The 26,534-nt window shown below is 38.6% G+C and overlaps 1 protein-coding gene across 8 annotated transcripts in view; it reads left to right on the top strand.

The window, feature by feature from the left end:
* Positions 1 to 26,534, top strand: part of DIAPH3 (diaphanous related formin 3) — a 569,530-nt gene that overhangs the window by 87,072 nt on the left and 455,924 nt on the right. The window contains exon 1 of one of the 8 annotated variants that reach the window (XM_044926877.2): positions 15,689 to 17,282. The exons of the other annotated variants lie outside the window; for them this stretch is intronic. Within the exon in view, the coding sequence (XP_044782812.2) occupies positions 17,232 to 17,282 (51 nt within the window). The 5' untranslated portion in view covers positions 15,689 to 17,231. Of the gene's footprint in view, positions 1 to 15,688; positions 17,283 to 26,534 lie in introns of those variants that run through there. 8 annotated transcript variants of the gene reach the window in all.

The following is a 26,534-nucleotide window of genomic DNA, read 5'->3' as shown; positions in this document are numbered from 1 at the left end:
GTTGGATGCATCACCAAGTTGATGGACATGAGTTTGAGCAAGCTCCGGCAGTTGGTGATGGTCAGGGAAGCCTGGCATGATGCAGTCCATGGAATTACAAAGAGTTGGACACGACTGAGCGACTGAACTGAATTGAAAATAAATATAAACTATATAGCAAATAATAAGTCATTAGCAAAAAAACATAGAGTGAGAAATGTGCATTAAAATGATGTATACCTACATTTATTTAAGAATGTATTCTAATATCAAATGACAAAGTTCAACAATGCAAAACCACACTTAGTTTTGCATCAACCTAATAATTCTGCTTTCAGTGTTTGTCTCATTTATTTTTAACATGTATATATTCATCTCTCTTAGTTCATTTTGAAATGGTGAGTTGCAGTTTGCCGTGTTTCCGGTTGTGTTTTGTTGTCAGTAGGGTTGCTCAGCCCCGTGTTGGTCTCCCTCTCAGCACTCTCCACAGCGGGGATCCTGGAGGGAGCCCTGACCGCAGTGCTGGGACAGTGTCCTCACGGGACACCGGCGGCTCCAGGATCTGCAGATCTTCCTGCCTCTGACCCGCACCCAGAGCTGGGGTGGGCCACACCCCTCCTGGTTCCAGCTGCTGTTCTCACTGTTTAAGAATAGCTCTGGGCTGTTTCTGATATGTTTTCACATCTTTAGATGTCTTGTTGCTTTCTCTGCTTCTTTACATCAGACCTTGATGCTGTGAATATTTTGTGACTGTTAAGTGGTTTCTCTCCAAATGATTGGATTTTGAGGATCATGGAGATACCTTATTGCTCAATATTGTTAGGTTTTGCTGTTTAGTGTTTTGTTTGTTTTTCTGTGGAGATCCCAAAACTATACTGTTGCTGTCACCTACCCAGATCCTCTAGTCTTCTGGTTTTTGAGTCTCGTGTTCTTTTCCTTATTTTAGGTCAGTTTATGTCTTTGGTTAAAAACCGTTTCTGAATTGTTAGTATTCTTCCTCTTGCTTGCCCCACCCAGTCTTGACTTTCAGGGGAGAAAAGGGTATATTCATGCATGACATTTTCCTATGTACTGTCAACTGATAGCACAAGGTTTTGCTGCTTGTTTTATTCATAAACTGTCATCAAACCTTTTAATGGTCCATGACCTACAAGTATAATTAAATAAAGCACTAGCTTTAGTCTTAATTTCTATATTATGTTTGTGCAGTGCTATCATGTAATATAATTTAAGTAAGTTATGCAGAATGCATTGTGATTTATATCCCATTGATCATTGGGAAACTCAGACTGCCCTTCAATACTCTACCCAACCCTGGAAAAACAGGTCTCATCTGCATGTGTGTGTCTATAAATTAGTGAGTGTGTTAAATCTATCTCAGCATGAAATCACTTCAAGTGCTGAAAGACTATCTTAAAGAATTTAAATTGATTGCAGATGTTGGTGCAATTAAGCAGGCCTGATGAGCTCAGAATCATGTTTCTCAGATTTGAATATGAATACATTTTAAAAATTATAGTGATGTACTCCATGTAAATGGAGTTCATAGGTATCTGAGAGTTTCTGTCACCTTGTGCTTTAAGGTGGTTCAGCACTGTAAAAAGTGATGTGTGACCCCTTATGCGTATACCTGTATTACTTAAATGAAAATGTGTTACTCATCTTAAGTATGTGGTTCTGTGTATCTCTAACCAACTAGAATTGACTTTGAATGAATATTTTTCCTCGTTATTTCATTTGCCTACTAATTAGTCTACTTTTGTGCCTATAATTCATTTGAAAATTAGTCTATAGATAGAGCCCAGTGGCTTGTGGGATCTTAGTTGCTGAACCAAAGCAAGGATTGAACTCGCACCCTTAAGTCCTAATCACTGAACTGCCAGGGAATTCCCTCTTCTTTGATTGCTTTGGCTTTAAACTGCTGAGATGTAAAAGAAAATTTTCTATTTATTATTTTATAATATAACATACTGACTTGAAAATTAGAAAGTGAATTCTGAATGACTGTCTTAACAAGATTAGAGTGTACAGTGTGCTCATTTTCAATTTATTTCAGATTGATTTGTGCACATTAAGTAATTAAACTCATCAGTTTTTGCAACACATTGTAAAATGTTATGGACATTAGGACTTTATTATGTATACTGTAGTAAAATAAATTACAAAAATGGTGAGTAATTATATTTAGAAACTATTTTTAAATACTAAGAAAATTACTGAAATAGTATAGAAACACTAGTGATTTGAAATAGGAACAAAGAATACCTTATACTTTTTCTGGATGGTGTGGATTAAAGCTATGTTCTATAATATTTTATAAAAGCTTATTTTACTCATCACACAGAGTGTACTTTGTCTTCAGAGGTTGAGAATTACTTTGTTATTTCTAGCTTTGTGATTCCAGAACATTCATTATACCTCTTAAAGACTTAGTTTACTGAACAATAAAATTTAGGAGTGTTTGTATGAGAATGGTGGGATGAGACATAGGGCAATGATTAAAGTCTCATGTTATCTTTATTTTAAGTCTCTTGCTAAGTCATCTTACTGAAGTTTACGGTAAAGTATAAAATGGGACTGGGTGAATGCTGTAGATGAAGCATTCTTAAATCTGATTATACTGGAATAAAAAATTGAATACAAATTATTAAAACTGGTCATTGTTAAAAATACATAGTCTTTTTTTTACTTAAAAGATAAAATTATATATTCATCTGCTAGTACTGAATCTAGAGCCAAGCCCTTTGCTTTGAGTAGGAGTTGCTCCTACTTTTTTCTGCATAAAGCATGAAGCATCATCCATGATCACCACTTGTGTATTTTAATTCAACCAAGAATTTATACTTGTAAAAACAGTCTAAGGTCAGCTTTACAAGATTTGTATGATTTTTATAGTGAGATCTTTTCAGTTATCTTGATCATACCTAATTTAAAATTAAGTTTTTTCAAAAGCAGGTCATCCTAATCTTGATTTTTCTAAGCATTAATTTGTCACAGAAGCAACCATTTTCATTTTCATATATTATTACATTAACAAGAACAAAATTATCATACTTCATAAACAGTCTGGGGTTTATTTTAAAAAATCAGCTCTTGGTATTTACAGATTTCAATTCCTAGGAGTATGGCCTACAGCATACTTTGGGCTTTGATTACTCTGTGTTACATAGTTTGGTGGAAAGCCCGATACTGGATGTCTGTCTCTAGCACGTTAAAGAAGTCACACTCTGGTGAACTTTGTTTTTTTCTTTCCTTTCTCCAATGGGGTCAGAAAAACAGGAAGATACTGGCTCCTGCATCTGAGAAGCCCTGAGGTATGCTGGCTTCAGGGAGGCCTGGATCTGGATTCTCAAGTGACATAAGGACTGTGTCTTTTGTATCTCTTAGTACTGTTTTGCCATGTCTTGTCTTTATTCATGTAGGTTCTTTCCATGCTGTATCTAGATGGTTTATAGAAGCTTCTGGCTTAAGTTTCTGTATTTTAGGTTAGCAGACTCAAAATTTTTGATCACTTACCTTATCAATTAAAAGAAAAACAACTGATCATATGTGTGTGCTGTGCTGTGTACTATGCTCAGTCTCTCAGTTGTGTCCAACTCCTTGTGACCTTGTGGACTGTAGCCTTTCAGGCTCCTCTGTCCATGGGACTCTGTAGGCAAGAGTACTGGAAAGAAGAAAGTGTTAGTTGCTCAGTCGTGTCTGACTGTTTGTGACCCCCTGGACTGTAGCCTACCTCTGTCCATGGGATTTCCTAGGCATGGATACTGGCTGCTGCTGCTGCTGCTAAGTCACTTCAGTAGTGTCTGACTGCATGCGACCCCATAGGTGGAAGCCCACCAGACTCCTCCATCCCTGGGATTCTCCAGGAAAGAGTACTGGAGTGGGAGTGGATTGCCATTTCCTTTTCCCATGCATGCATGCATGCATGCATGCTAAGTCGCTTCAGTCGTGCCTGACCCTATGTGACCCTATGGACAGCAGCCCACCAGGCTCCTCTGTCCATGGGAGTCTCTAGGCAAGAATACTGGAGTGGGTTGACATTCCCTTCTCCAGGGAATCTTCCCAACCCAGGGATTGAACCCATGACTCTTGCATCTCTGTATACCACTGAGCCACATGGTAAATGTTTATTATAAACATATCCATTATATTAATACTTCATATATAAATTAATATATTAATGTTTTATCTGTAATATATAAATGAATTGAGGATATTAAGATATAAATCAAAGTACTAATAATTCATTAGACAATTTTTTTGTCTTACTCACAAAGTCTTTTTTTTTTTTGTAGTTTTTAATCACACTTTAGGTATGCTAGATTCATGACAAACAAATATCTCTTTTTCCACTACTCATATATTTTTATACAATGTACAAATTACTGATGACTTGTTATTTTCAGTTCTAACTGTTGCTTCCTGACCTGCATACAAATTTCTCAAGAGGCAGGTCAGGTGGTCTGGTATTCCCATCTCTTTCAGAATTTTCCACAGTTGATTGTGATCCACACAGTCAAAGGCTTTGGCATAGTCAATAAAGCAGAAATAGATGTTTTTCTGGAACTCTCTTGCTTTTTTGATGATCCAGTGGATGTTGGCAATTTAATCTCTGGTTCCTCTGCCTTTTCTAAAACCAGCTTGAACATCAGGAATTTCACGGTTCACATATTGCTGAAGCCTGGCTTGGAGAATTTTGAGCATTACTTTACTAGCGTGTGAGATGAGTGCAATTGTGCGGTAGTTTGAGCATTCTTTGGCATTGCCTTTCTTTGGGATTGGAATGAAAACTGATCTTTTCCAGTCCTGTGGCCACTGCTGAGTTTTCCAAACTTGCTGGCTTATTGAGTGCAGCACTTTCACAGCATCATCTTTCAGGATTTGGAATAGCTCAACTGGAATTCCTTTATCTCCACTAGCTTTGTTCGTAGTGATGCTTTCTCAGGCCCACTTGACTTCACATTCCAGGATGTCTGGCTCTAGGTCAGTGATCACACCATCATGATTATCTGGGTCATGAAGATCTTTTTTGTACAGTTCTTCCGTGTATTCTTGCCATCTCTTCTTAATATCTTCTGCTTCAGTAGGTCCATACCATTTCTGTCCTTTATCGAGCTCATCTTTGCATGAAATGTTCCTTTGGTATCTGTGATTTTCTTGAAGAGATCTCTAGTCTTTCCCATGCTGTTGTTTTCCTCTATTTCTTTGCATTGATCGCTGAAGAAGGCTTTCTTATCTCTTCTTGCTATTCTTTGGAACTCTGCATTTCAGATGTTTATATCTTTCCTTTTCTCCTTTGCTTTTCGCTTCTCTTCTTTTCACAGCTATTTGTAAGGCCTTCCCAGACAGCCATTTTGCTTTTTTGCATTTCTTTTCCACCGGCATGGTCTTGATCCCTGTCTCCTGTACAATGTCACGAACCTCATTCCATAGCTCATCAGGCACTCTATCTATCAGATCTAGGCCCTTAAATCTATTTCTCACTTCCACTGTATAATCATAAGGGATTTGATTTAGGTCATACCTGAATGGTCTAGTGGTTTTCCCTACTTTCTTCAATTTCAGTCTGAATTTGGCAATAAGGAGTTCATGGTCTGAGCCACAGTCAGCTCCTGGTCTTGTTTTTGCTGACTGTATAGAGCTTCTCCATCTTTGGCTGCAAAGAATATAATCAATCTGATTTCGGTGTTGACCATCTGGTGATGTCCATGTATAGAGTCTTCTCTTGTGTTGTTGGAAGAGGGTGTTTGTTATGACCAGTGCATTTGCTTGGCAAAACTCTATTAATCTTTGCCCTGCTTCATTCCATATTCCAAGGCCAAATTTGAGAAATTTGTATGCAGGTCAGGAAGCAACAGTTATAACTGGACATGGAACAACAGACTGGTTCCAAATAGGAAAAGGAGTACATCAAGGCTGTATATTGTCACCCTGTTTATTTAACTTATATGCAGAGTACATCATGAGAAACGCTGGACTGGAATTCACAAGCTGAAATCAAGATTGCCAGGAGAACTATCGATAACCTCAGAGATGCAGCTGACAACACCCTTATGGCAGAAAGGGAAGAGGAACTAAAAAGCCTCTTGATGAAAGTGAAAGAGGAGAGTGAAAAAGTTGGCTTAAAGCTCAACATTCAGAAAACGAAGATCATGGCATCCGGTCCCATCACTTCATGGGAAATAGATGGGGAAACAGTGGATACAGTGTCAAACTTTATTTTTCTGGGCTCCAAAATCACTACAGACGGTGACTGCAGCCATGAAATTAAAAGACGCTTACTCCTTGGAAGAAAAGTTATGACCAACCTAGATAGCATATTCAAAAGCAGAGACATTACTTTGCCAACAAAGGTCCGTCTAGTCAAGGCTATGGTTTTTCCTGTGGTCATGTATGGATGTGAGAGTTGGACTATGAAGAAGGCTGAGCGCCGAAGAATTGATGCTTTTGAACTGTGGTGTTGGAGAAGACTCTTGAGAGTCCCTTGGACTGCAAGGAGATCCAACCAGTCCATTCTGAAGGAGATCAGCCCTGGGATTTTTTTGGAAGGAATGATGCTAAAGCTGAAACTCCAGTACTTTGGCCACCTCCTGCGAAGAGTTGACTCCTTGGAAAAGACTCTGATGCTGGGAGGGATTGGGGGCAGGAGGAGAAGGGGACGACAGAGGATGAGATGGCTGGATGGCATCACTGACTCGATGGATGTGAGTCTCAGTGAAATCCGGGAGTTGGTGATGGACAGGGAGGCCTGGTGTGCTGCGATTCATGGGGTCTCAAAGAGTTGGACGTGACTGAGCGACTGATCTGATCTGATCTGTTATTTTCAAGAAGTATACATTTTTATGGGCTTGATACCTTTTTAAAAGTAAATTTTTAACTTATTTTTTATTAGTTTTCTTCTAAAAATTGTACGCTAACTCTAAATTTTAAATCCCCTTTTAACTTTAATTACCCATTATTTTTATCTTCTTAGGACAGAATCTGTCATACCCATTCAGGAATGTTCTGGGAGCACACACAAGCATGCTGTAACCTTTGTTCATGGGGGAGAATTTTATTCCTTGAAGTTGCTGTTGACTTCCATCTTGTCCACATCAACCCTTTCTGGTTCCTCTGTCTTTGTTCCAGTAATTAGCTCCCATCCTCCACTTCATTTCAGTTCAGTTCAGATCAGTCGCTCAGTCGTGTCTGACTCTTTGCAACCTCAGAAATCGCAGCACGCCAGGCCTCCCTGTCCTTCACCATCTCCCAGAGTTCACTCAAACTCACGTACATCGAGTCAGTGATGCCATCCAGCCATCTCATCCTCTGTCGTCCCCTTCTCCTCCTGCCCCCAATCCCTCCCAGCATCAGAGTCTTTTCCAATGAGTCAACTCTTCACATGAGGTGGCCAGAGTACTGAAGTTTCAGCTTTAGCATCATTCCTTCCAAAGAACACCCAGGGCTGATCTCCTTCAGAATGGACTGGTTGGATCTCCTTGCAGTCCAAGGGACTCTCAGAAGTCTTTTCCAACACCACAGTTCAAAAGCGTCACTTCTTCGGCACTCAGCCTTCTTCACAGTCCAACTCTCACATCCATACATGACCACTGGAAAAACCATAGCCTTGACTAGACAGACCTTTGTTGGCAAAGTAATGTCTCTGCTTTTGAATATGCTATCTAGGTTGGTCATAACTTTCCTTCCAAGGAGTAAGCGTCTTTTAATTTCATGGCTGCAGTCACCATCTGCAGTGATTTTGGAGCCCAGAAAAATAAAGTCTGACACTGTTTCCACTGTTTCCCCATCTATTTCCCATGAAGTGATGGGACCGGATGCCATGATCTTCGTTTTCTGAATGTTGAGCTTTAAGCCAACTTTTTCACTCTCCACTTTCACTTTCATCAAGAGGCTTTTTAGTTCCTTTTCACTTTCTGCCATAAGGGTGTTGTCAGCTGCATCTCTGAGGTTATTGATATTTCTCCCGGTAGTCTTGATTCCAGCTTGTGTTTCTTCCAGCCTAGCGTTTCTCATGATGTACTCCGCATATACGTTAAATAAGCATGGTGACAATATGCAACCTTGATGTACTCCGTTTCCTATTTGGAACCAGTCTGTTGTTCCATGTCTGGTTCTAACTGCTGCTTCCTGACTTGCATACATGTTTCTCAAGAGGCAGATCACGTGGTCTGGTATTCCCATCTCTTTCAGAATTTTCCACAGTTTATTGTGATCCACACAGTCAAAGGTTTGGCGTAGTCAGTAAAGCAGAAGTAGATGTTTTTCTGGAACTCTCTTGCTTTTTTGATGATCCAGCAGATGTTGGCAATTTGATCTCTGGTTCCTCTGCCTTTCCTAAGACCAGCTTGAACATCAGGGAGTTCACCGTTCACGTATTGCTGAAGCCTGGCTTGGAGAATTTTCAGCATAACTTTACTAACGTGTGAGATGAGTGCAATTATGCGGTAGGTTGAGCATTCTTTGGCATTGCCTTTCTTTGGGATTGGAATGAAAACTGACCTTTTCCAGTCCTGTAGCCACTGCTGTGTTTTCCAAATTTGCTGGCATATTGAGTGCAGCACTTTCACAGCATCCTCTTTTAGGATTTGAAATAGCTCCACTTAGCCACATTTATTAAAGATCTAATTTGTGCAATTTGATCTCAGCACTGCCACTCTCCTTGCTAATTTAGTTAGTTGTTAAACTTCCCAGGTGGCTTGATGGTAGTCTTTCTGCCGGTGCAGGCGATGCAGGAGAAGTGAATTTGATCCCTGGATTGAGAAGATCTCCTTGAGGAGGAAATGGCCACCCACTCCAGTATTCTTGCCTCAGAAGTCCCATGGCAGAAGAGCCTGGCAGGCTTTAGTCCGTGGGGCCCCAGAGCATTGGGCACGACTGAGCACAAGCATGAATGAGCTTTCTCTTTGCTCTTTTGGTTAGTGCTTGAGGGTCCTGATGAGGTACGTGTACCCGGGCCTTTTTGTATAGTACCTGGAGGAAAAAGAAAGACACGGGTCAAGGTCATGTGTCATCTGGACAACATAGATTCCTTTGTGACAGTATTTTCTTTGTGAACTTATGATTGTCTACATGTGACAGATTTTGAAGCCTGACAAACTTGGATGGTCAACATTTTAAGATGTATGTATGTATTTTGTGGGCAGGTATACAATCTACTCTAATGCATTAAAATCCAAGTATTATTTTAACATTACACAATCAGAAATACTATTATCGAGGAGAAAATTCTTGTATTGTCTTCTCTCTTTGTCGGCTGGTGTATATCAAATGCCACATGACAGGAAGTTGCTTACTTGGTTTGTTGGATGAGTCACTGTGAAGATATTGGGGTGTGTGCCATAGCATCATGTGCTTTCCCTATCTTCACTGTCATCATACTTCATGTATGAATTACATTAATTGAGTTAATGAGAAGTTAATGAGTTAATTCCTTGAGTTAATTGAGAAGCTCCATGTGGACAGGGAATTCCTGATGCAGCAGAAATGAGATCATTGGCGCCCCTTTTCCAGGGGAATCTCCGTGGAACTCTGAAGAAGTTTGGGTCTCTGGATATATGTGCAAGTAGCCCTGCAGACTGCCTCCTCATGTAGCATATACTCCCTACTGTTAGAGTACCCCCAAATTACTGAGGTCATACTTTATACTGTAATTAAAATAAATTCATTTTATCTTGAGGTTACACTTGGTCTTGGTGCACATGTGTAAACTCTTGGGTCATTTTAATAGCAGCCTTATCTGTTATATTTTGATTTTTACTAATTCATCATCTGAAGTCAATTGTAATTTAAGGGATGAGGGCATTGTAACAGGTGGCAAAATGCACCTCCCTTGAGGTTCACTTCTTAACTCCTTCTAGAGGAGGATGTGACAGGAGCTGTTGTCCTCATTTACTCTTTACTAAGTATTTTTATTTTTATAGCTTGTGATCTTTATACATTTCCCCCTGTTATTTAAAATAAATTTTCTTAAGACACAAAGGCTGTTTAAATATCAAAATGATTAGAAATTCTGAGATCAACTTATTTTGTAATCAAGTAACATTCTAGTGTCATTCATTTATTCAGATACTCAAATTTTAAATTATTAAAATCAAAGATACATCTTAAAAAGATAAGAGTATTACTTAATGAGGTGGTCTTCAACCAATGTGGAATAATTTCTTAACTATTCTATTGCTTTTGTCTGTTATTCCTTACTGAGAAAGGAATATGAATTTTCAATACTTTTCACATTAGAAGTTCTGTAGAGGTATGTTTTCTTATGAGATATGATCAGAATTCAAATATCATCTTAATATGAAAATTAAAAAGAAATAAATGGCTGTAAGTAATTATTTAGTTTTGTATAAAGCTTTAATGTGACTAATGGGGAATGCACTGAATAAAGGTACTAAAACTGTAACAATTTTAACATTTTTTTTCTTTTTTCAAAAATACTTCCATTGTTACAGAAAGTTTAGAAAATATGACATCATAAAGAAGGAAAGAAAATCTATCAACCCAAGATACAGTCTAAAAAAGAATAAAAGAATCTAAAGAGGAATTATTATAACAATGAAACTAAGGTTTCGATGTTAGAAATATTAAATGTGGCATTTCCTTCTGTGTCAGCAATTAGGCAGAAGTCCAATGGCTAAGGATAGCAAATGGGCTAAAGATTCAGTTCAGTTCAGTCGCTCAGTCGTGTCCGACTCTTTGCCACTCCATGAATGGCAGCAAGCCAGGCCTCCCTGCCCATCACCAACTCCTGGAGTCCACCCAAACTCATGTCCATTGAGTCCTTCCGGACTGTAATGCTGAAGCTGAAACTCCAGTACTTTGGCCACCTGATGCGAAGATCTAACTCATTGGAAAAGATCCTTATGCTAGGAAAGATTGAAGGCAGGAGGAGAAGGGGACGAAAGAGGATGAGATGGTTGGATGGCATCACCGACTCAATGGACATGAGTTTAAGGACATAGGGACTGGAAACTGACTCTTGTCTGTGAATGATAGTTCTGAGGCAAGTGGCTATGTGAACTGCTTTGGTGTCAAAGCAAGGAGACAGGATTAGACCTGGTGTTGGAACAACTTGGACTTTTATCAGAACAGTGACTAGATATGGCCTTTTAGAAGGGAGTTGACTTTGAGTTGTCTTGGAAGGAATTTTGTCCAAGGGGCCCACCTGCACATGCAGTGACCCCACAGAGAAGGCCTGTGTGGGCGGGACTGCCAGGTCTCAGTGAGGGAGTCTCTGAGTCACCCACATTTGCAGCATCTGCCTGCCAGTCACAACAGAGAACGGTGTGGCAGTGACACCTGATTATAGTAGTTTCCATGCCTTAACTTTCTTTCCTCCCTACTCTCTTTAGCCCCAAAGGTGTTGGAGGAAACCCGATGAGTAGGGATGATGGAATTTAAGGACAAGGTGGAAAATCAGTGAAGCTTCTCAGCCATGTTCAACATTATAGATTTCCTAGTCTCAGTGAGGCCACGCTGAGGAATGGGAGGAACTTTAAGTTAGTGAAGCTTGAGGTTTTAATATTAGGCCTATCTGTTCAGTAAGGAAAACGCAGCCTTGCTAGGCTGGGTACGTTATATGATGTATAGAGTATTACTCAGGGGTGATATGACTAAAAATAATCTTGGAGTGAGAGTGTTCTTAAGCAAGTTTAAATCCAGAAAATGTAAAGGAAAAGGTAGGTACATTAAAAAAAAAAACTTATTTGGCTGCTTTGGGTCTCAGTTACAGCTCTTCAGATCTTCGTTGTATCACGCGGGATCTTTGGTTCTGATGCGCAAACTCTCTAGTTGTGGTGCGTGGGCTCAGATACCACGCGCAGGCTTACTTGTTTTGTGGCATGTGGGATCTTAGTTCCCCTGCTGCTGCTGCTGCTGCTGCTAAGTCGCTTCAGTCGTGTCCGACTCTGTGTGACCCCATAGATGGCAGCCCACCAGGCTCCCCTGTCCCTGGGATCCTCCAGGCAAGAACACTGGAGTGGGTTGCCATTTCCTTCTCTATTAGTTCCCCTACCAGGGATCAAACTCAAGCCTACTGCATTTCAAGGTGGATTCTTAACCATTGGGCCACCAGGGAAGTCCGTACATTTGTTAATGTAACAACTTAAGGTTTCTATATGGGCAGTGACAGGGAGAGGGAGGGAGTAAACCAAGTTAGAAGAAATAAAAAAATGGAAGAAATAGTTGCTGCATGTCACTAATGTGTAAAGAACACCTACAAATCATTAGGAAAAAGATGAATAACCCAATAGGAAATTCTTTACTTAATATGAGTAAGCAATTTACCTAAGAAAAATACAAATGGCAAACAGCCACTTGAAAAGATGTTCAATCTCAATATGTGAATTAAAATAGATATAGAGAGCATTTTTCATCTGTCAAAATAGAAAAGCTAAAAGAGTGCCGACAGTACGTGTTTGATGAGAGTGTGGGAATATAAAGTAGTGCAGCCTTTTTGGAGTCCAATTTGGCAGTATTTATCAAAATAAAAAACTTGCATAGCTTGCTTATCTAACATTCCCACTACTTTAAATCTATTTTTATCACAATACCTTGAAGATAAAAGATTTATGTAAGAGATTGTTCATTGTAGTACTGGTAAAATAGCAAAGGAATTTAAAATAACTGAAGTATCCATCAGTGGAGAAATGGTTAAGTAATTTACAGCACATTCATGCTGTGATCAATAATACAGCTATTAAAATGAATGAATTTATGATTTGGAAAGTTAGCTGATACAGAAAATGATACAGAAGCATGTGTATAGCACAAACCAAATTTTGTTTAAAGAAAGTTGTTTTGTGAAGACATACATATATATGTGAATGAGTTGGTGCCTGTGTATATTTATCCATTTTAAGGAAAACTATTGATGTATTCTAACCAAACTAGTTAAAAGCGCTTGCAGAAGTCTGTCATTTGGGGCTAGAATTGGAGAAATTGAGGCAAGAATTTCAATTTTTGTCTCATCCTTAAATAAAAGGAGTCCTGGGATTATGTATGATCTACTTTTTGATGTTTTTGTGTATTTCTCAAGATGTAAAGAGTGTTTTTTTTGCTTTTTTTTTTTGACAAAGAGCAAAGAGGATGATGTGAGGTGAAGAGCAGGATGGTCACCGACCAGATTACATCAGACTTTTGCGTGCGGCTAGGTGCCTGCTTCTTTATTTCAGGCTGCAGTAAGCCAGTCTTGCTTCTACCACATGCAAGAAACTTTGGGAAGCTAATGTAAGACAAGGTCTCAAGTATGTCAAGGAGCTCACAGTTTGGTAGAGACAACATGTGTCAGCAGATGGAATCAGTACAATGGGATCCGTGGGCCCTAAGTGGATAGTAAGGTGCTGGATTGTTGCCTGCAGCTGTGTTGAGAATGCCTCATGTTCTTTCTTGGGGGGGGGGGGGGCTTGGGGAGACCCTGGACTCTCCCCAGTCTCCTGGCTGGTGCCCTAAGCAGGTCAGTGGGCCGCTCCTACTGCGGCTTCCTTTATCCAAGTTTTCAGTATTGGTACCAGAAACTGTCTTTTTAGAATAATATTTTCTTAGCAGAATCAAAATCTGATGTTGTTGCTAATATAAAATACCATTTTTGTCTTGTTTACCAAGTCATTTTGCCATAGTGCAGATGGCCTGATAACACGGACCACATTTCAATTAGGAAAATAAAAACAAATCAGCAGAGTTAATATATGCTGTTTGCAGAGCTTTTAAATACAACTTGGAATAGCACACAAATTCATTTTACATTTTTGTAGTAAATTGGCACTCATTTAATAATCACTTTTATTGACTAGAACTTAAGTTTTGGAAACATCTGGATAAATCTATGGCTAATTTAAATGTTTAGTTTGTGATCATTGCCAAATAGTGTTTATTAAGCATTTACCTATGCGTGACAATGCTGGATGATGTAAAAACCATAATAAATGAAAAATATAGGAAACCTTGGAGACTTGACTCATAAGAGTTGTATTAGCACATTAAAAATGTATGAAAAGAATTATTTATATTTGAAGTATTTCTTGTGATTTTTTTTCTGTTTGCCTTAGAATTTATTTAGTATTACTGTAATCAATATGAAATAATTAGGGCGCTAGATCTGATAACATCTAAATTACTTTTCATTTTTGAAAATTCTTTGTTTCCTTCCTTTACCAGGAAATGCTTCTCACGTATTATTCCCTGCTTTCAAACACTTGATGTTTTTATCTTAATATATTTTCAAAAAGTAATGTATATCATTTTATCAATAACCTCAGACATGCAGATGACACCACCCTTATGGCAGAAAGTGAAGAGGAACTCAGAAGCCTCTTGATGAAAGTGAAAGTGGAGAGTGAAAAAGTTGGCTTAAAGCTCAACATTCAGAAAACGAAGATCATGGCATCTTTATGGGAAATAGATGGGGGAAACAGTGGAAACAGTGTCAGACTTTATTTTTCTGGGCTCCAAAATCACTACAGATGGTGACTGCAGCCATGAAATTAAAAGACACTTACTCCTTGGAAGGAAAGTTATGACCAACCTAGATAGCATATTCAAAAGCAGAGACATTACTTTGCCCACAAAGTTTCGTCTAGTCAAGGCTATGGTTTTTCCTGTGGTCATGTATGGATGTGAGAGTTGGACTATGAAGAAGGCTGAGCACCAAAGAATTGATGCTTTTGAACTGTGGTGTTGGAGAAGACTCTTGAGAGTCCCTTGGACTGCAAGGAGATCCAACCAGTCCATTCTGAAGGCGATCAGCCCTGGGATTTCTTTGGAAGGAATGATGCTAAAGCTGAAACTCCAGTACTTTGGCCACCTCATGTGAAGAGTTGACTCATTGGAAAAGACTCTGATGCTGGGAGGGATTGGGGGCAGGAGGAGAAGGGGATGATAGAGGATGAGATGGCTGGATGGCATCACTGACTCAATGGACGTGAGTCTCAGTGAACTCCGGGAGTTGGTGATGGACAGGGAGGCCTGGGGTGCTGCGATTCATGGGGTCGCAAAGAGTCGGACACGACTGAGCGACTGATCTGATCTGATCTGAATGTATATCATTGCAGATAACACATTGCCGACAACATATAAACCAAAAAGAAAAAAACGTAGCCATCCACAATTTCTTCACCAGAGATAACTGTTTTTAAACATTTTTGGTTACTTTTATTCAGTATGGAAAATGAGGCTGAGACTATCAGCTCAAGAAGTAGTATGAAATGCTGTGTGTTATGACTGCACGTGTGGTGTCTGGCACATATGTTAGGTAAAGCATCTCGTAGTACTAATGAAAGGAACATTAGTTTTACAGTTTCAGCCTTATTTCGGATTTTTTTTTCTTTTTTGTTTTAGCAGTGTCCTCATTATGTTCTAACTCTTCTTATTCTGATACTTATTAGAGACCCTTAGTAACTGTAACCTTATAGTAAGTAGTATAAGATACTCTTTGTAAAAAGTACATTTGTCATGTAAATGTATTTTGATATTATCCAAGCTCAGATGGTAAAGAATCTGCCTGCAATGCGGAGACCTGGATTTGATCCCTGGGTTGGGAAGATTCGCTGGAGAAGGGAACAGCTAGCTACCCACTCCAGTATTCTGGCCTGGAGAATTCCATGGACTGTATAGTCTGTGGGGTCGCAAAGATTCGGACACGACTGATTGACTTTCACAATGCTCCATTTCAAACAAGACTTTAGTGTTTGTATATATAAAAATTCAGTCTGATCAAGTACTTGTCTTTGGAGAGTAGCAAGGAGTATATTTTTTTCCCTGAAATTCGTGAAGTTGGTCACAGTATGTCAGAAATCCGTCATGGCATGCCAGAGATTAGTTTTCATGTTCACTGGTATAAGGACATGATTGAAAACTTCTTAATGAAGTTAACTTAGCAAGAACAGGGAAATGATGGAGCCATTTTGGAAAACCTCTGTTAAAGGAATAGAGGGAAAGAACACCAATAAAAAATTCTGAGGCGGTACTGCAGCTTTCTCTTCAACTGTAGATATGATACAGAGAGTTCGAGAAGAATTAAATGGTATATTCTAGGGAGAGGAGGGCTCAGGTGGAAAAAAAAATGTTTCGCCTCAGGAAGATTGGCAGAGGGGCGCTGAGAAGAGACATGGATTAGGAGTTTCCTGTTGGTCATTTGTAAGAGAAACTCTGGGAGAGAGCTGGTGAGGGCATGTCTGTGAAGGCTTAAGCAGGGAGTATATTGAGGAAGGAGGGACAGTGAATACACAGTGTACTTGTTAGTTTTTAGTGGTGATAGAAAAGAAAGAAATGAATTAGTAACCTGAGGGGAAGTAGAATAATTGAGGGAGGTTTGAGTGAGGGTGTGTCTGGTTGAAAGGTTTGTAGAAATGGAATCACTATACAGAGAAAGGGAAGTAGGGGCTAGGATTAGACTGACTGTTTAATGTTAAAAGTCATAAAAATAAAGGAGCACACATGTTGCTCTGTGTAGGGAGTCTTGTAAAGATGGAAGAAACTGGTTTCCTTGATGGAAGATGAAAGATAACTGTTCACTGTTCTGAGTCTTTGTTCTAATAGTCAGGCAAAGGTAGGGATAGAACTGAGCTGATTGGTGTTAAACCGGTGTTGAAGGAATGGAGTATGAGTAAAAACATCTGAAAATTCTCTGGAAAGCCCATTTGAGGTTGGAATATACGAACAAATACTAATGAAAATTCTTTTTAGTGTGATATGAAGCGTTTGTGAAAATATAGTCTTATGTAGCTCCCTCCCCACTCCCCCGTCATATCTCTGGAGAGCCTGTGGTTAAAGCCCTTGTGGTCAACTCTAGCCGTGTCTACTGAAGCCTGGAAGGGTATGCAGTAGAGATCCACATGGCCTGTCCTGATGGGGACAAGTAGGAGGCACAGAAAAAGAAGGTGATAAATTGGGACTATGATGTCATCTTCTGTTTAACTACGAATAGACCAGGACAGTCTAGATCGGATAAATAGCACCAGTTTAAGTGACTCGGGGATTAAGGCCAGGCTGAGGAGCAAGTGAATAGCAGAAGGTCAGATAAGAAGCTAGAATATATTCTAGGAAATCATCCAAAGAAAGAAGCAACATGTGGATCTGAGAACTTCATGTTAAGCATTTGCTTCCTTGGAGTCTGGAAGTCAAGAGATGTACAGAAGCAGTGTAACAGATGAGGTTAATATCACGTGACTGGCCCTCTGGGAGTGGTTAGATGATGTGGTGTGTGTGTTGGGAATGAGGTGTGGGAATAAAGAGAAGTGTTGCTCCTGGATTGACTCATGGCTGCTGTTGGGAGTGAGTGTCAGGAACCTTCTTTGGGATCCCATCATGTGAGTACTACAAACAGCATGCGATGCTTCCCTGAGCCCGCTGCCACCTTCATGCAGTCTTCAAAGCTCCGGGAAGGCACTGTGGCAGCCTGTCGCGTTGCGTAAATCCGGAATGAGCTTTAGTAAAACTTCCTAGAGAGGCATTCTGGGGGCTGTTTTTGCCTGATTGAGAGCTCCTGTCCCTCCTGAGTCAGAGCTCCTTTTGCTCCCCTGGGTGCTGAGCCTGTGGGTCTGAATCCTCATTCCTTTCCTGCCAGCATGAGAAGAGCTCAGCACCAGGTTTTGGGGCAGAAAATGTTGCCAGAAATTTTGCCTTCTGTGGTTGTTATCAAATGGTTATTATGTAGATGAACTCATCTTCTCTAATTGTTAAGACAAAGAATGGTAGAATTATATATACAGAAACAAAGCCTTCAGGAATCTGGGTTTTAAAATGTAAAATTGTAAGTACTTTCTAAAATTAAGGATTAGCTATTATATCCATAACTTTCTAGCCCAGTATCTGGAAGTGAAGCTTACATCACTTATGGTATAAAAAGATAGAAAATTCAAAGGATAAAAATTCTGTGAAATTGTATGCTGAGCAAAAGACACATTTGTCAAATGGAAACTCTAAGTGTATTATTACCATCGTTCTTAGGGGTAATTTAAATAATACTGTCAATTATACTTAAATTTCAAAAGCTTTAGCTATTGTGCATTAAGAAATAATTAGATTCATTTTTCTTAAACCATGTAGTGATATTTTCTCTGTATAAACATGTGGAGACTTAGAAACATTGACATGGGTAGTGAGAATAGGAAATGATTTGTACAGTACCGATTTTCTAGTACTAGCATCAAAGCCGTAGTGTATCAGACTTAGCAATTCATGTGGGAAAGAGCATTGCATACTAACCAAATCTCTTTTAGTTGTCAGTTATAGAAGCCCAACTTAAACTAACTAGAGCAATAAAGGCAGTTTATTGATTCCTCCCTGGAAGAGAAGGGTGTGGCTAGGATGAAGAGCTCATACCAGGACCATCTCTCCCCTTGTCCTTTGGCCTCTGAACACTGATGTCTTCTGACTACAGATCAGCTTCTTCCAGAAAGGGAAACCTTGAAACTGTAGGAGCAAACATCAGGACTTCCTGGAGGTACAGTGGACAAGAACCCACCTGCCGACGCAGGGACACGGGTGCTGTGCGCCTTTTGTGCAGCACGTGGGCGTCTCCAGGGGTGGTGCACGGGCTCCTGAGTACTCGGGCTTGCTAGTATGGTGTCTGGGCTCAGTTGCTCCATGCAGCATGGAATCTTAGCTCTCCAACCAGGGATCGAACATGTGTCCCCTCCTTTGGAAGGTGGAATCTTAGCAACTGCACTGCCAGGGTAGTCCCTTACAATCTAATTTAAAAGAAGGGAATATATGCTTGTTATAACAAATCAGATAAGATATGTTTCAAGCATATTTCAGTTTTTACAGCTTCATCCACTCCATTAACACTGTAAGTATTTTACACCGAGGAAACCAGAGATCAGAGTGCGATGTAATTCTGATGCAAAGATCTTGTTTCTTCCTCTCTGCTAATTATTTTGTCCCATATTTAGCTGTGAAAGCGAAAGTCACTCAGTCGTGTCTGACTCTTTGCAACGTGGAATTCTCCAGGCCAGAATACTGGAGTGGGTAGCCTTTCCTTTCTCTAAGGGATCGAACCCAGGTCTCTCACATTGCAGGCAATTCTTTACCAGCTGAGCCACAAGGGAAGCCCAAGAATACTGGAGTGGGTAGCCTATCCCTTCTCCAGGGCATCTTCCCGACCCAGGAATCAAACCGGGGGTCTCCTGCATTGCAGGTGGATTCTTTACCAACTGAGCTATCAGGGAAGCCTTGTCATTTATAAGAAGAATAATCTGAGAAACAGATTAGCTTTTATGCTGTTAGATGTTTTTGAGCTTTTTACTAACATAAACAGATTAGATCTGTAGGGTACCTTGTGTATGTGAAGAGGCAAGGTGATTTTCTTCTGTAAATCAAGGACAAGAAGAAACAAAGGAAGACGGGCTTTCAGTATAAATGTTAACAGTGACACTTGAAAGTACTACTCAGAATTGTGGAGGCAAATAATTGTGTAATTAGCTGGAGGGATAGAAAAACAAATTGCTTCATTTTAAAGGCTGGAACAGCTGGTGGTTTTGACACCACTCCCCCAACATTTTTTGGTAAATTCCCAATGAGTTTTGTTGTGTTTTTCTTTCTACACAAACATAATCAACACAATAAAGAAGAAAATGAACCAATGACTAAGAGCATCAGCACATTTTTTTCTTCAGATGTGCCAAATAGATCTTTATCCTTCACTGAACCATCAAATAGAGACTGGCAAATTAGAACATCCATGTTTATTTAATCAGCTCTCTCCACCCTGACTTTGGACTCCATCTCCCCAATTCCAAAAAATAAACTTGAGGGTGCTGAATAAAAAGAAGTGTCCTTATTTGACACAGTGTAACTTTTTAGCAAGAAAATATACAAAATTTTATATAAAATACTTTAAATGCCATGTTTTAAAATGTAAATTAAACATTTAAAAGGAATTCAATTTGCATGTACCTATCTAACCTTAGAAATAGCATAAAGCATCAAAACCAGTAAATTTGGAAATGGCATTTTAGCACTTTACAGGCATTGAGTCCGCCTATCTTTAGTGTGTGTTGGGCAAACTATGTCAGAATAAGTGCGCCCACATGACCACGGCTTCTCTGGGGACTTGGCAGCACTGGCAGCCCCAGTGTCCTGGTCCCTGCCCACCCTCCTCCTCAGATAATTCCTCTCCTGACATCTCACACTACAGATTTTTTTTTTTCTGTTTTATAAATGTTTTTTAAAAAGTTTATTGTGGTGGTATACAATTTATCATTTTAGCCATCTTAAAGTATACAACTTATTGGCATTTATTATCTTCACAGTGTTGTGCACCCATTGCCACCATCTAGTTCTAGAACATTTTTATTAACACCAGGGGAGACTGCGTGCCCTTTCAGCAGCCACTCCCCACCCCCTACTCCCTGTATATTTGACCAGTAGAAGCCTCTTCAAAACTGGTTCGTCTATCCTTCAGCACACCCCCTTCCTTCTTTGAGCACTTCGTCACTCTCCATCCAGCATGAAATCTTCCAGGGTCATCTTGTGCTGTCCTAGCGTCCTTTTTGTGGAGAATGCAATTTAAAAATCATGAGTGCTAGGTCTTCTAATAGGATGTCTTAAACTTCTACGCCCTGTAGACAGATTTAGGACGCAAATACGTATATGTATGTGTATGTTCACAGACATATATATATGCTATGCATGAAGGAATATGACACATTTATATACATGTGTTCATATTTGGATATTATATATGTATATGTATAATGAATACATATAAATTATATGTATATCCATATGTGAAAATCACATGTATACAGACACCCATCTTAAATATATTTTTTACCATCTTTGCATGTGTTTCTTTTCCTATCTTTATGTATTTATCCATTCAAATGCACCCCTCTCTCTGTCAAAACCACACCTTCAAATTTTATACTCTAGCTTATTTTTCTGATGTTATTGATCACTTAAAATGCAATTAGGTTTATTTGATTTGAGTTAGTTTTAAGATTGTCTTTCCATTGTTCTTAATTCTTTTTTCTTTCTGAGTATATGAAACATCAACATAGTACTAAAAATCTGAATTATACAAAAAGGTATATTCAGAGAATTGTCACTTGCTGCCCTTTCTCTTAGGTGTCCCATTCTCTCATCTTCTCCACTAGGTTCTTTGTGTGTGTGGTGCAGTGTGTTCGTGGGTTGTGGCTCACCGTGGTTTATTCAGTAACGGTCCTCTGGCCTTTGGTAGAAGCAACTGACTGTTAACTGCTATCGTAGTCCCCTTTTGAGGCTTAAAATCTAAAGAACACCTCAATTCTAATCATGGTTAAGTAGGTGGAAAAGTTATTATGCATTCAACGGTTGGAGCAACACTTCTTAAGTAAAAATAGTCTAAATATTCAAGTGGGCCAGCAAAGGAAAGCTTTCTTCTGAATGGAAGGGTAATTGATGCTAGTTAGGTATAGGTAGATAATACAAGAAACATAGCATGTTGAATGTCTTCTATAATTTATTCAAGCTAATATCTTAGTGACTAAAATTAATGTGGGATCAATCTTTTTTTTTTCTTTGTAAAGATATTTTATAAACAGTGGGAGAAGAGCAGCAGATTTTCTGTATTTTATCATGTTTCTTTGTAAAATGTACTTGGTAGTAATTCTAACCTTTTAACATATGCTATTTTTACTGTACGCTAAGGCAACTTCTAAAGTTATAGGAAGAATTCTTGGCACATAATCGTGTTCTTCAAATGCTTGTGGAAAAAAATAACCTTAACTCTTTATGAGAGCTCTGTGCTAAACTTAGTTTTGTTAGTGAACGCTCCTTTCTGTAGTGCTTTTCATCACTCATTGTTTCTACTGCGAGTTTGCATAATATCATCTCTGAATAGCAGATTTTATTGGCAGTGGAGATCTATTGGGGTTGTAAATGTTCTGAAAACAAGTAATTCATACTGCAGTGACAGCTTAGTATTTCTTTTGGTAAGTAACATTAGAGATGCTAGAAATCATTTGAAAAATGCAAGGAAATTGTCCCAGTGCGTTTTAATAGCAATATCCATGATAGTAATTTAGGTTATAATGACCCCCTTGGCACCAACTGTGCTTACCCCTTTTTGTACAGGGCTGACTCTGTTGTTTTTTAAAAATGTTGTTATTATCAATGCAAACTATTTCTTTAATTAGTCTTCACATTTTTTATCATTTTATTTATCTTCTCAAGTCTCATCACCTGAATAAGTATCAAGAATTGGGGAATTGGCAATGCGATGGCACCCCACTTCAGTACTCTTGCCTAGAAAATCCCATGGATGGAGGAGCCTGGTGGGCTGCAGTCCATGGGGTCGCGAAGAGTCAGACACGACTGAGCGACTTCACTTTCACTTTTCACTTTCCTGCACTGGAGGAGGAAATGGCAACCCACTCCAATGTTCTTGCCTGGAGAATCCCAGGGACGGGGGAGCCTGGTGGGCTGCCATCTATGGGGTTGCACAGAGTCGAACACGACTGAAGCGACTTAGCAGCAGCAGCAGTGAAATGAGACAGTTAATTTAATAGTTACTGACATAAATAGACAAGCATAGAGACATATACACACTCATGCAAGAGTACACACCCTCTCTTTACTCTGCGAGCTTAGGTGTTTTGACTATTTTGGTTTTATATTGATGAAATTTTTCTATTTTCTGCAGTTAACCTGCTGAAAATTACAAAGTGAATGCCATGGAGAATGGTCCTGCGTCGAGTAACTTTTCATACAAAAAAGCACTTAAAATTCTAATCTATTTTTACAGTCCCCCAATATTTTAAGTTTGTAATCTCTAGAGGCTGTACTTTGGATCTTCATGTTAAAAAATGCTGATTTTTCTTGATGGATTTATGTGTAATTACAAAACTAACAAATTGCCTGCAGTTGGGGGTGCTGCATGGTGAGTTTTGGTGTAGAGTACCTACTTTCTGAGAGGAATTACTTCCGATTTAGCAAGCAGAGTGATATTTTACAGTGATTGGAGTAATGTGTTAAGAATGTAGTTTCTGACTTCTGTGATATCTCAGATAATGTGGGCAGAGTTTTGCTTAAAGCAACTACCATGTTTTAGACACTGTGTGTTTATGCGTGTGCTCAGTTGTGATCCACTCTTTGTGACCCCATGGACTGTGGCCCACCAGACTCCTCTGTGCATGGAATTTTCCAGGCAAGAATCCTGGAGTGGGTTGCCATTTTCTACTGCAATTAGACACTCTGAAAGGAAAGTGAAAGTGAAGTCGCTCAGTCGTGTCTGACTCTTAGCCACCCCGTGGACTATAGCCCACCAGGCCCTCCGTCCATGGGATTTTCCAGGCAAGAGTACTGGAGTGGGGTGCCATTGCCTTCTCCCGTTAATAGCGGCTAGGCATATTATATTTACTTGGAGCTGGCAATTAGACATTCTATTAGGGACTAAAAGGCCATTTTTCTCATCTACATGGGCATTATGCTGTGTTGGCTTCCTGTAGAGCATGAGGATTTTCTAGATTTAGCTTTTTATTTTTATTTTAAAAGTCAGATCATCATTATGTGGTGGATTCTCCCTGGTTGTACAGAAATAATTCAGTTAATTGAAAAAGGAAAGTCAGTTCTTGGTACTTTTCACTGCTGCTGCTGCTGCTAAGTCGCTTCAGTCGTGTCTGACTCTTCGCGACCCCATGGACTGCAGCCCACCAGGCTTCTCCGTCCATGGGATTCTCCAGGCAAGAGTACTGGAGTGGGGTGCTGTTGCCTTCTCCGACTTTTCACTAGTACCTTGGAAATATAACATATTTTTAATTTGTCATAGAAATGGTATTCCAAATGACTGCTAATAAACAAATGAGACAGAATAATGAAAAAACATATGCTGATAAATCTTACACCTGAACTGAGATGAAATGCAGGCATTGAGACAGGTACAGATGAATCTGTTCTAAGACAGGTCAAAGGAAGTGGTTGCTATTTTCTTTAAAATTAAATAGCAAAAGAAAGAATGCTGATTTTAGAAAAATAGAAATGGTAAGGGAAATAAGTACTGAAAATATATTACTTTTTGTACTTTAGAATACTTTTAATAAAAAAATATGACAAGAATAATGTATGTACTTTTCTGTGTATCCTGCATGTGGTATTTTAGAATAGAATTTACTAAGGGATTAAAAAAGATTTAAAAACTGTGTTGGATAAATACCCTTCTAATTTTTGTGATGTCAGGCAGACAGCCTTATCTCACTAATGTGTTTCGATACCACAGGGGATAAAGCTTTCTAAGTATTTTCATCTTCATGGCTAATGGACTTAGAAATATGCAGGCATGAGTATCCTCCTCCCTCCCTGGCTGCCTGCTTTCTTTGAAGTTATGTGAAATGAAAGAAACACAAGAAGGGCCATGTGTAAAAGGCATAGTTCTGATTATTCATGTAACATAGTATGTTCTCCCCTGAATTTCTTTTCTTTTGTACGTGTATTTTGATAGTAGTATAATAAAAGGGGAGAAGTGGTGCTGAAAACTAATGTTTTGTTTATCTTTATTTCCTACGTCTTTATTTATTTATTTTTAAAGTTTTCTATTTTTTAAATTATAAAAGTGTGATAACACATTTATAGAAGACTGGGAAAATACAGAGCAAAGTTAAATATAGATCCAGTATACATTGAAATTATTTTTTAAGTAGATAAATGAAGATTTTTAGTTGGAGTTTCAGTATCAAGCTCTCAAAAATTACTAGAATGAGTAGGCAGAAAGGTAGATGGGTATAGTAGATCCAAAAAACACTATGGACCAATTTGACATAATTAAGATTTATACAATTTTCACATAACAGCATGATACAGATTCTGTTCAATTTCCCAGACACTGTAAACCGGGAGATACTGGAGCATATCCAGGGACATAAAACAAGGTGCAAAAATTTTATGATCTGAAGGTATTGAAATTGTAGAGTCCTCTTATCACTGTGGAATTAGGTAAGAAATAAATATCACAAGATAAAATAACCCACATATTTTCAAGTGCAATGTGACATTTACCAAGAGAGACCTTTGACTTAGTCATTGAAGGCCTCAATAAAGTTAAAAGACTGATAAAGCATGGAGGGTAATTGCAGAGCAGAAAGCATTTATGTCAGAAATTAATATCAAGATGAGGAATTAATATTAAAGATACTTAAAAAAACCCATGTATTGGAAGTTAAGTGTTTACTTTTAAATGGTGGATGTATCTATGAAGCCATAAGAAGGAAAATTAGAAAATATTTGTAACAGAATAAAAATGAAAAGAGAATTTATCAGAATATGTTGCATGCAGCTGAAGCTACTCAATGCAACCAAATACAATGTGGAATCGTGAATAAGGTATGAAAACAAAAATAATGGACACTAGCATAAATTTTGTGAAATTTGAACAAAATCTGTGCTTTAGTTGGTAATACTATATCACATATTAATTTCCTAGGTTTTATTTTGTTTGGGTACATGGTACTTCTTAATATTCTCAGAATTGGATTAGAAGTTTCAAGCCTCATTCAAATTAGAAAAATAACTAAAATAATAAGCTTTCTAGACTTTAGAAGTAATATTAGTTGCCAGAGTAAATGGAACTATATCAAAGTTTTGATTGAATATAAATTAGAAATCTAGCATGCTATTCATACTTAGACAACTGGGACCAAAATGTCATAGATTTTTCATAAAATCTGTAAGTTTTCTAAAATATCTATATGTATATATACACATAGGCTTCCCAGGTGGCTCAGTGGTAAAGAATCTGCCTGTCAAGCAGGAGATACAAGAGACATGGGTTCGATTCCTAGGTTGGAAAGATCCCCTGGAGTAAGAAATGGCAATCCATTCCAGTATTCCTGTCTCAAAAATTCCATGTACACCCAAAAAAAAAAAAAAAAAAAAAAAATTCCATATACAGAGGAGACTGGCAGGCCACATTTCCATGCGGTTGCAAAGTGTTGGACACAGCTGAGCACACAGGTTCACTAGAATCATATGTAGAGCTTTGGAGGAAAAAACAATATCTGCGCATTTATATTTTTCAAAAATTTCAAAGATAATTCTAATGTGCATCTGAATTTTAAAAAGTGATTATAGGTTTTTCTATTAAAAGAATTTTAGTGATAAGAGAGTTCTGTTATTTTCTGTTGATCAATCATGATACAACAATAATAAAAGGAATAATAGTTAAGTGGTAAATGAAAGTGCATACATTCACATGTTTTCCTCCACCCAGCCAGTCTGTGTCCTTTGCTTGGTTCATTTAATCCATTTACATTGAAGGTAATTATTGATATGTATGATCCTATTACCATTTTCTTGTTTTGGATTTATTTTTTGTAGGTCTTTTCCTTCTCTTGCATTTCCTCCCTAAAGAAGTTCCTTTAGCATTTGTTGTAAAGTTGGTTTGGTGGTGCTGAATTCTCCTTACTTTTGCTTGTCTGGAAAGCTTTTGATTTGTCAAATTTGAATGAGAATCTGGCTGGTTGTAGGTTGTTTCCTACATTAAGGAATTAATTAACTAATTAATGAAACTACATAAAGTTTCATTACTTTAAATATATCATGCCATTCCCTTCTGACTTTTAGAGTTTCTGTTTAGAAGTTAATTT

The sequence above is a fragment of the Bubalus bubalis genome, chromosome 13 (genome assembly GCF_019923935.1).
Source record: "Bubalus bubalis isolate 160015118507 breed Murrah chromosome 13, NDDB_SH_1, whole genome shotgun sequence".
Classification (NCBI taxonomy): Eukaryota; Metazoa; Chordata; class Mammalia; order Artiodactyla; family Bovidae; genus Bubalus; species Bubalus bubalis.
Note: the sequence above shows the minus strand (reverse complement) of the source record. Positions and strands in the feature narration are given on the sequence as shown.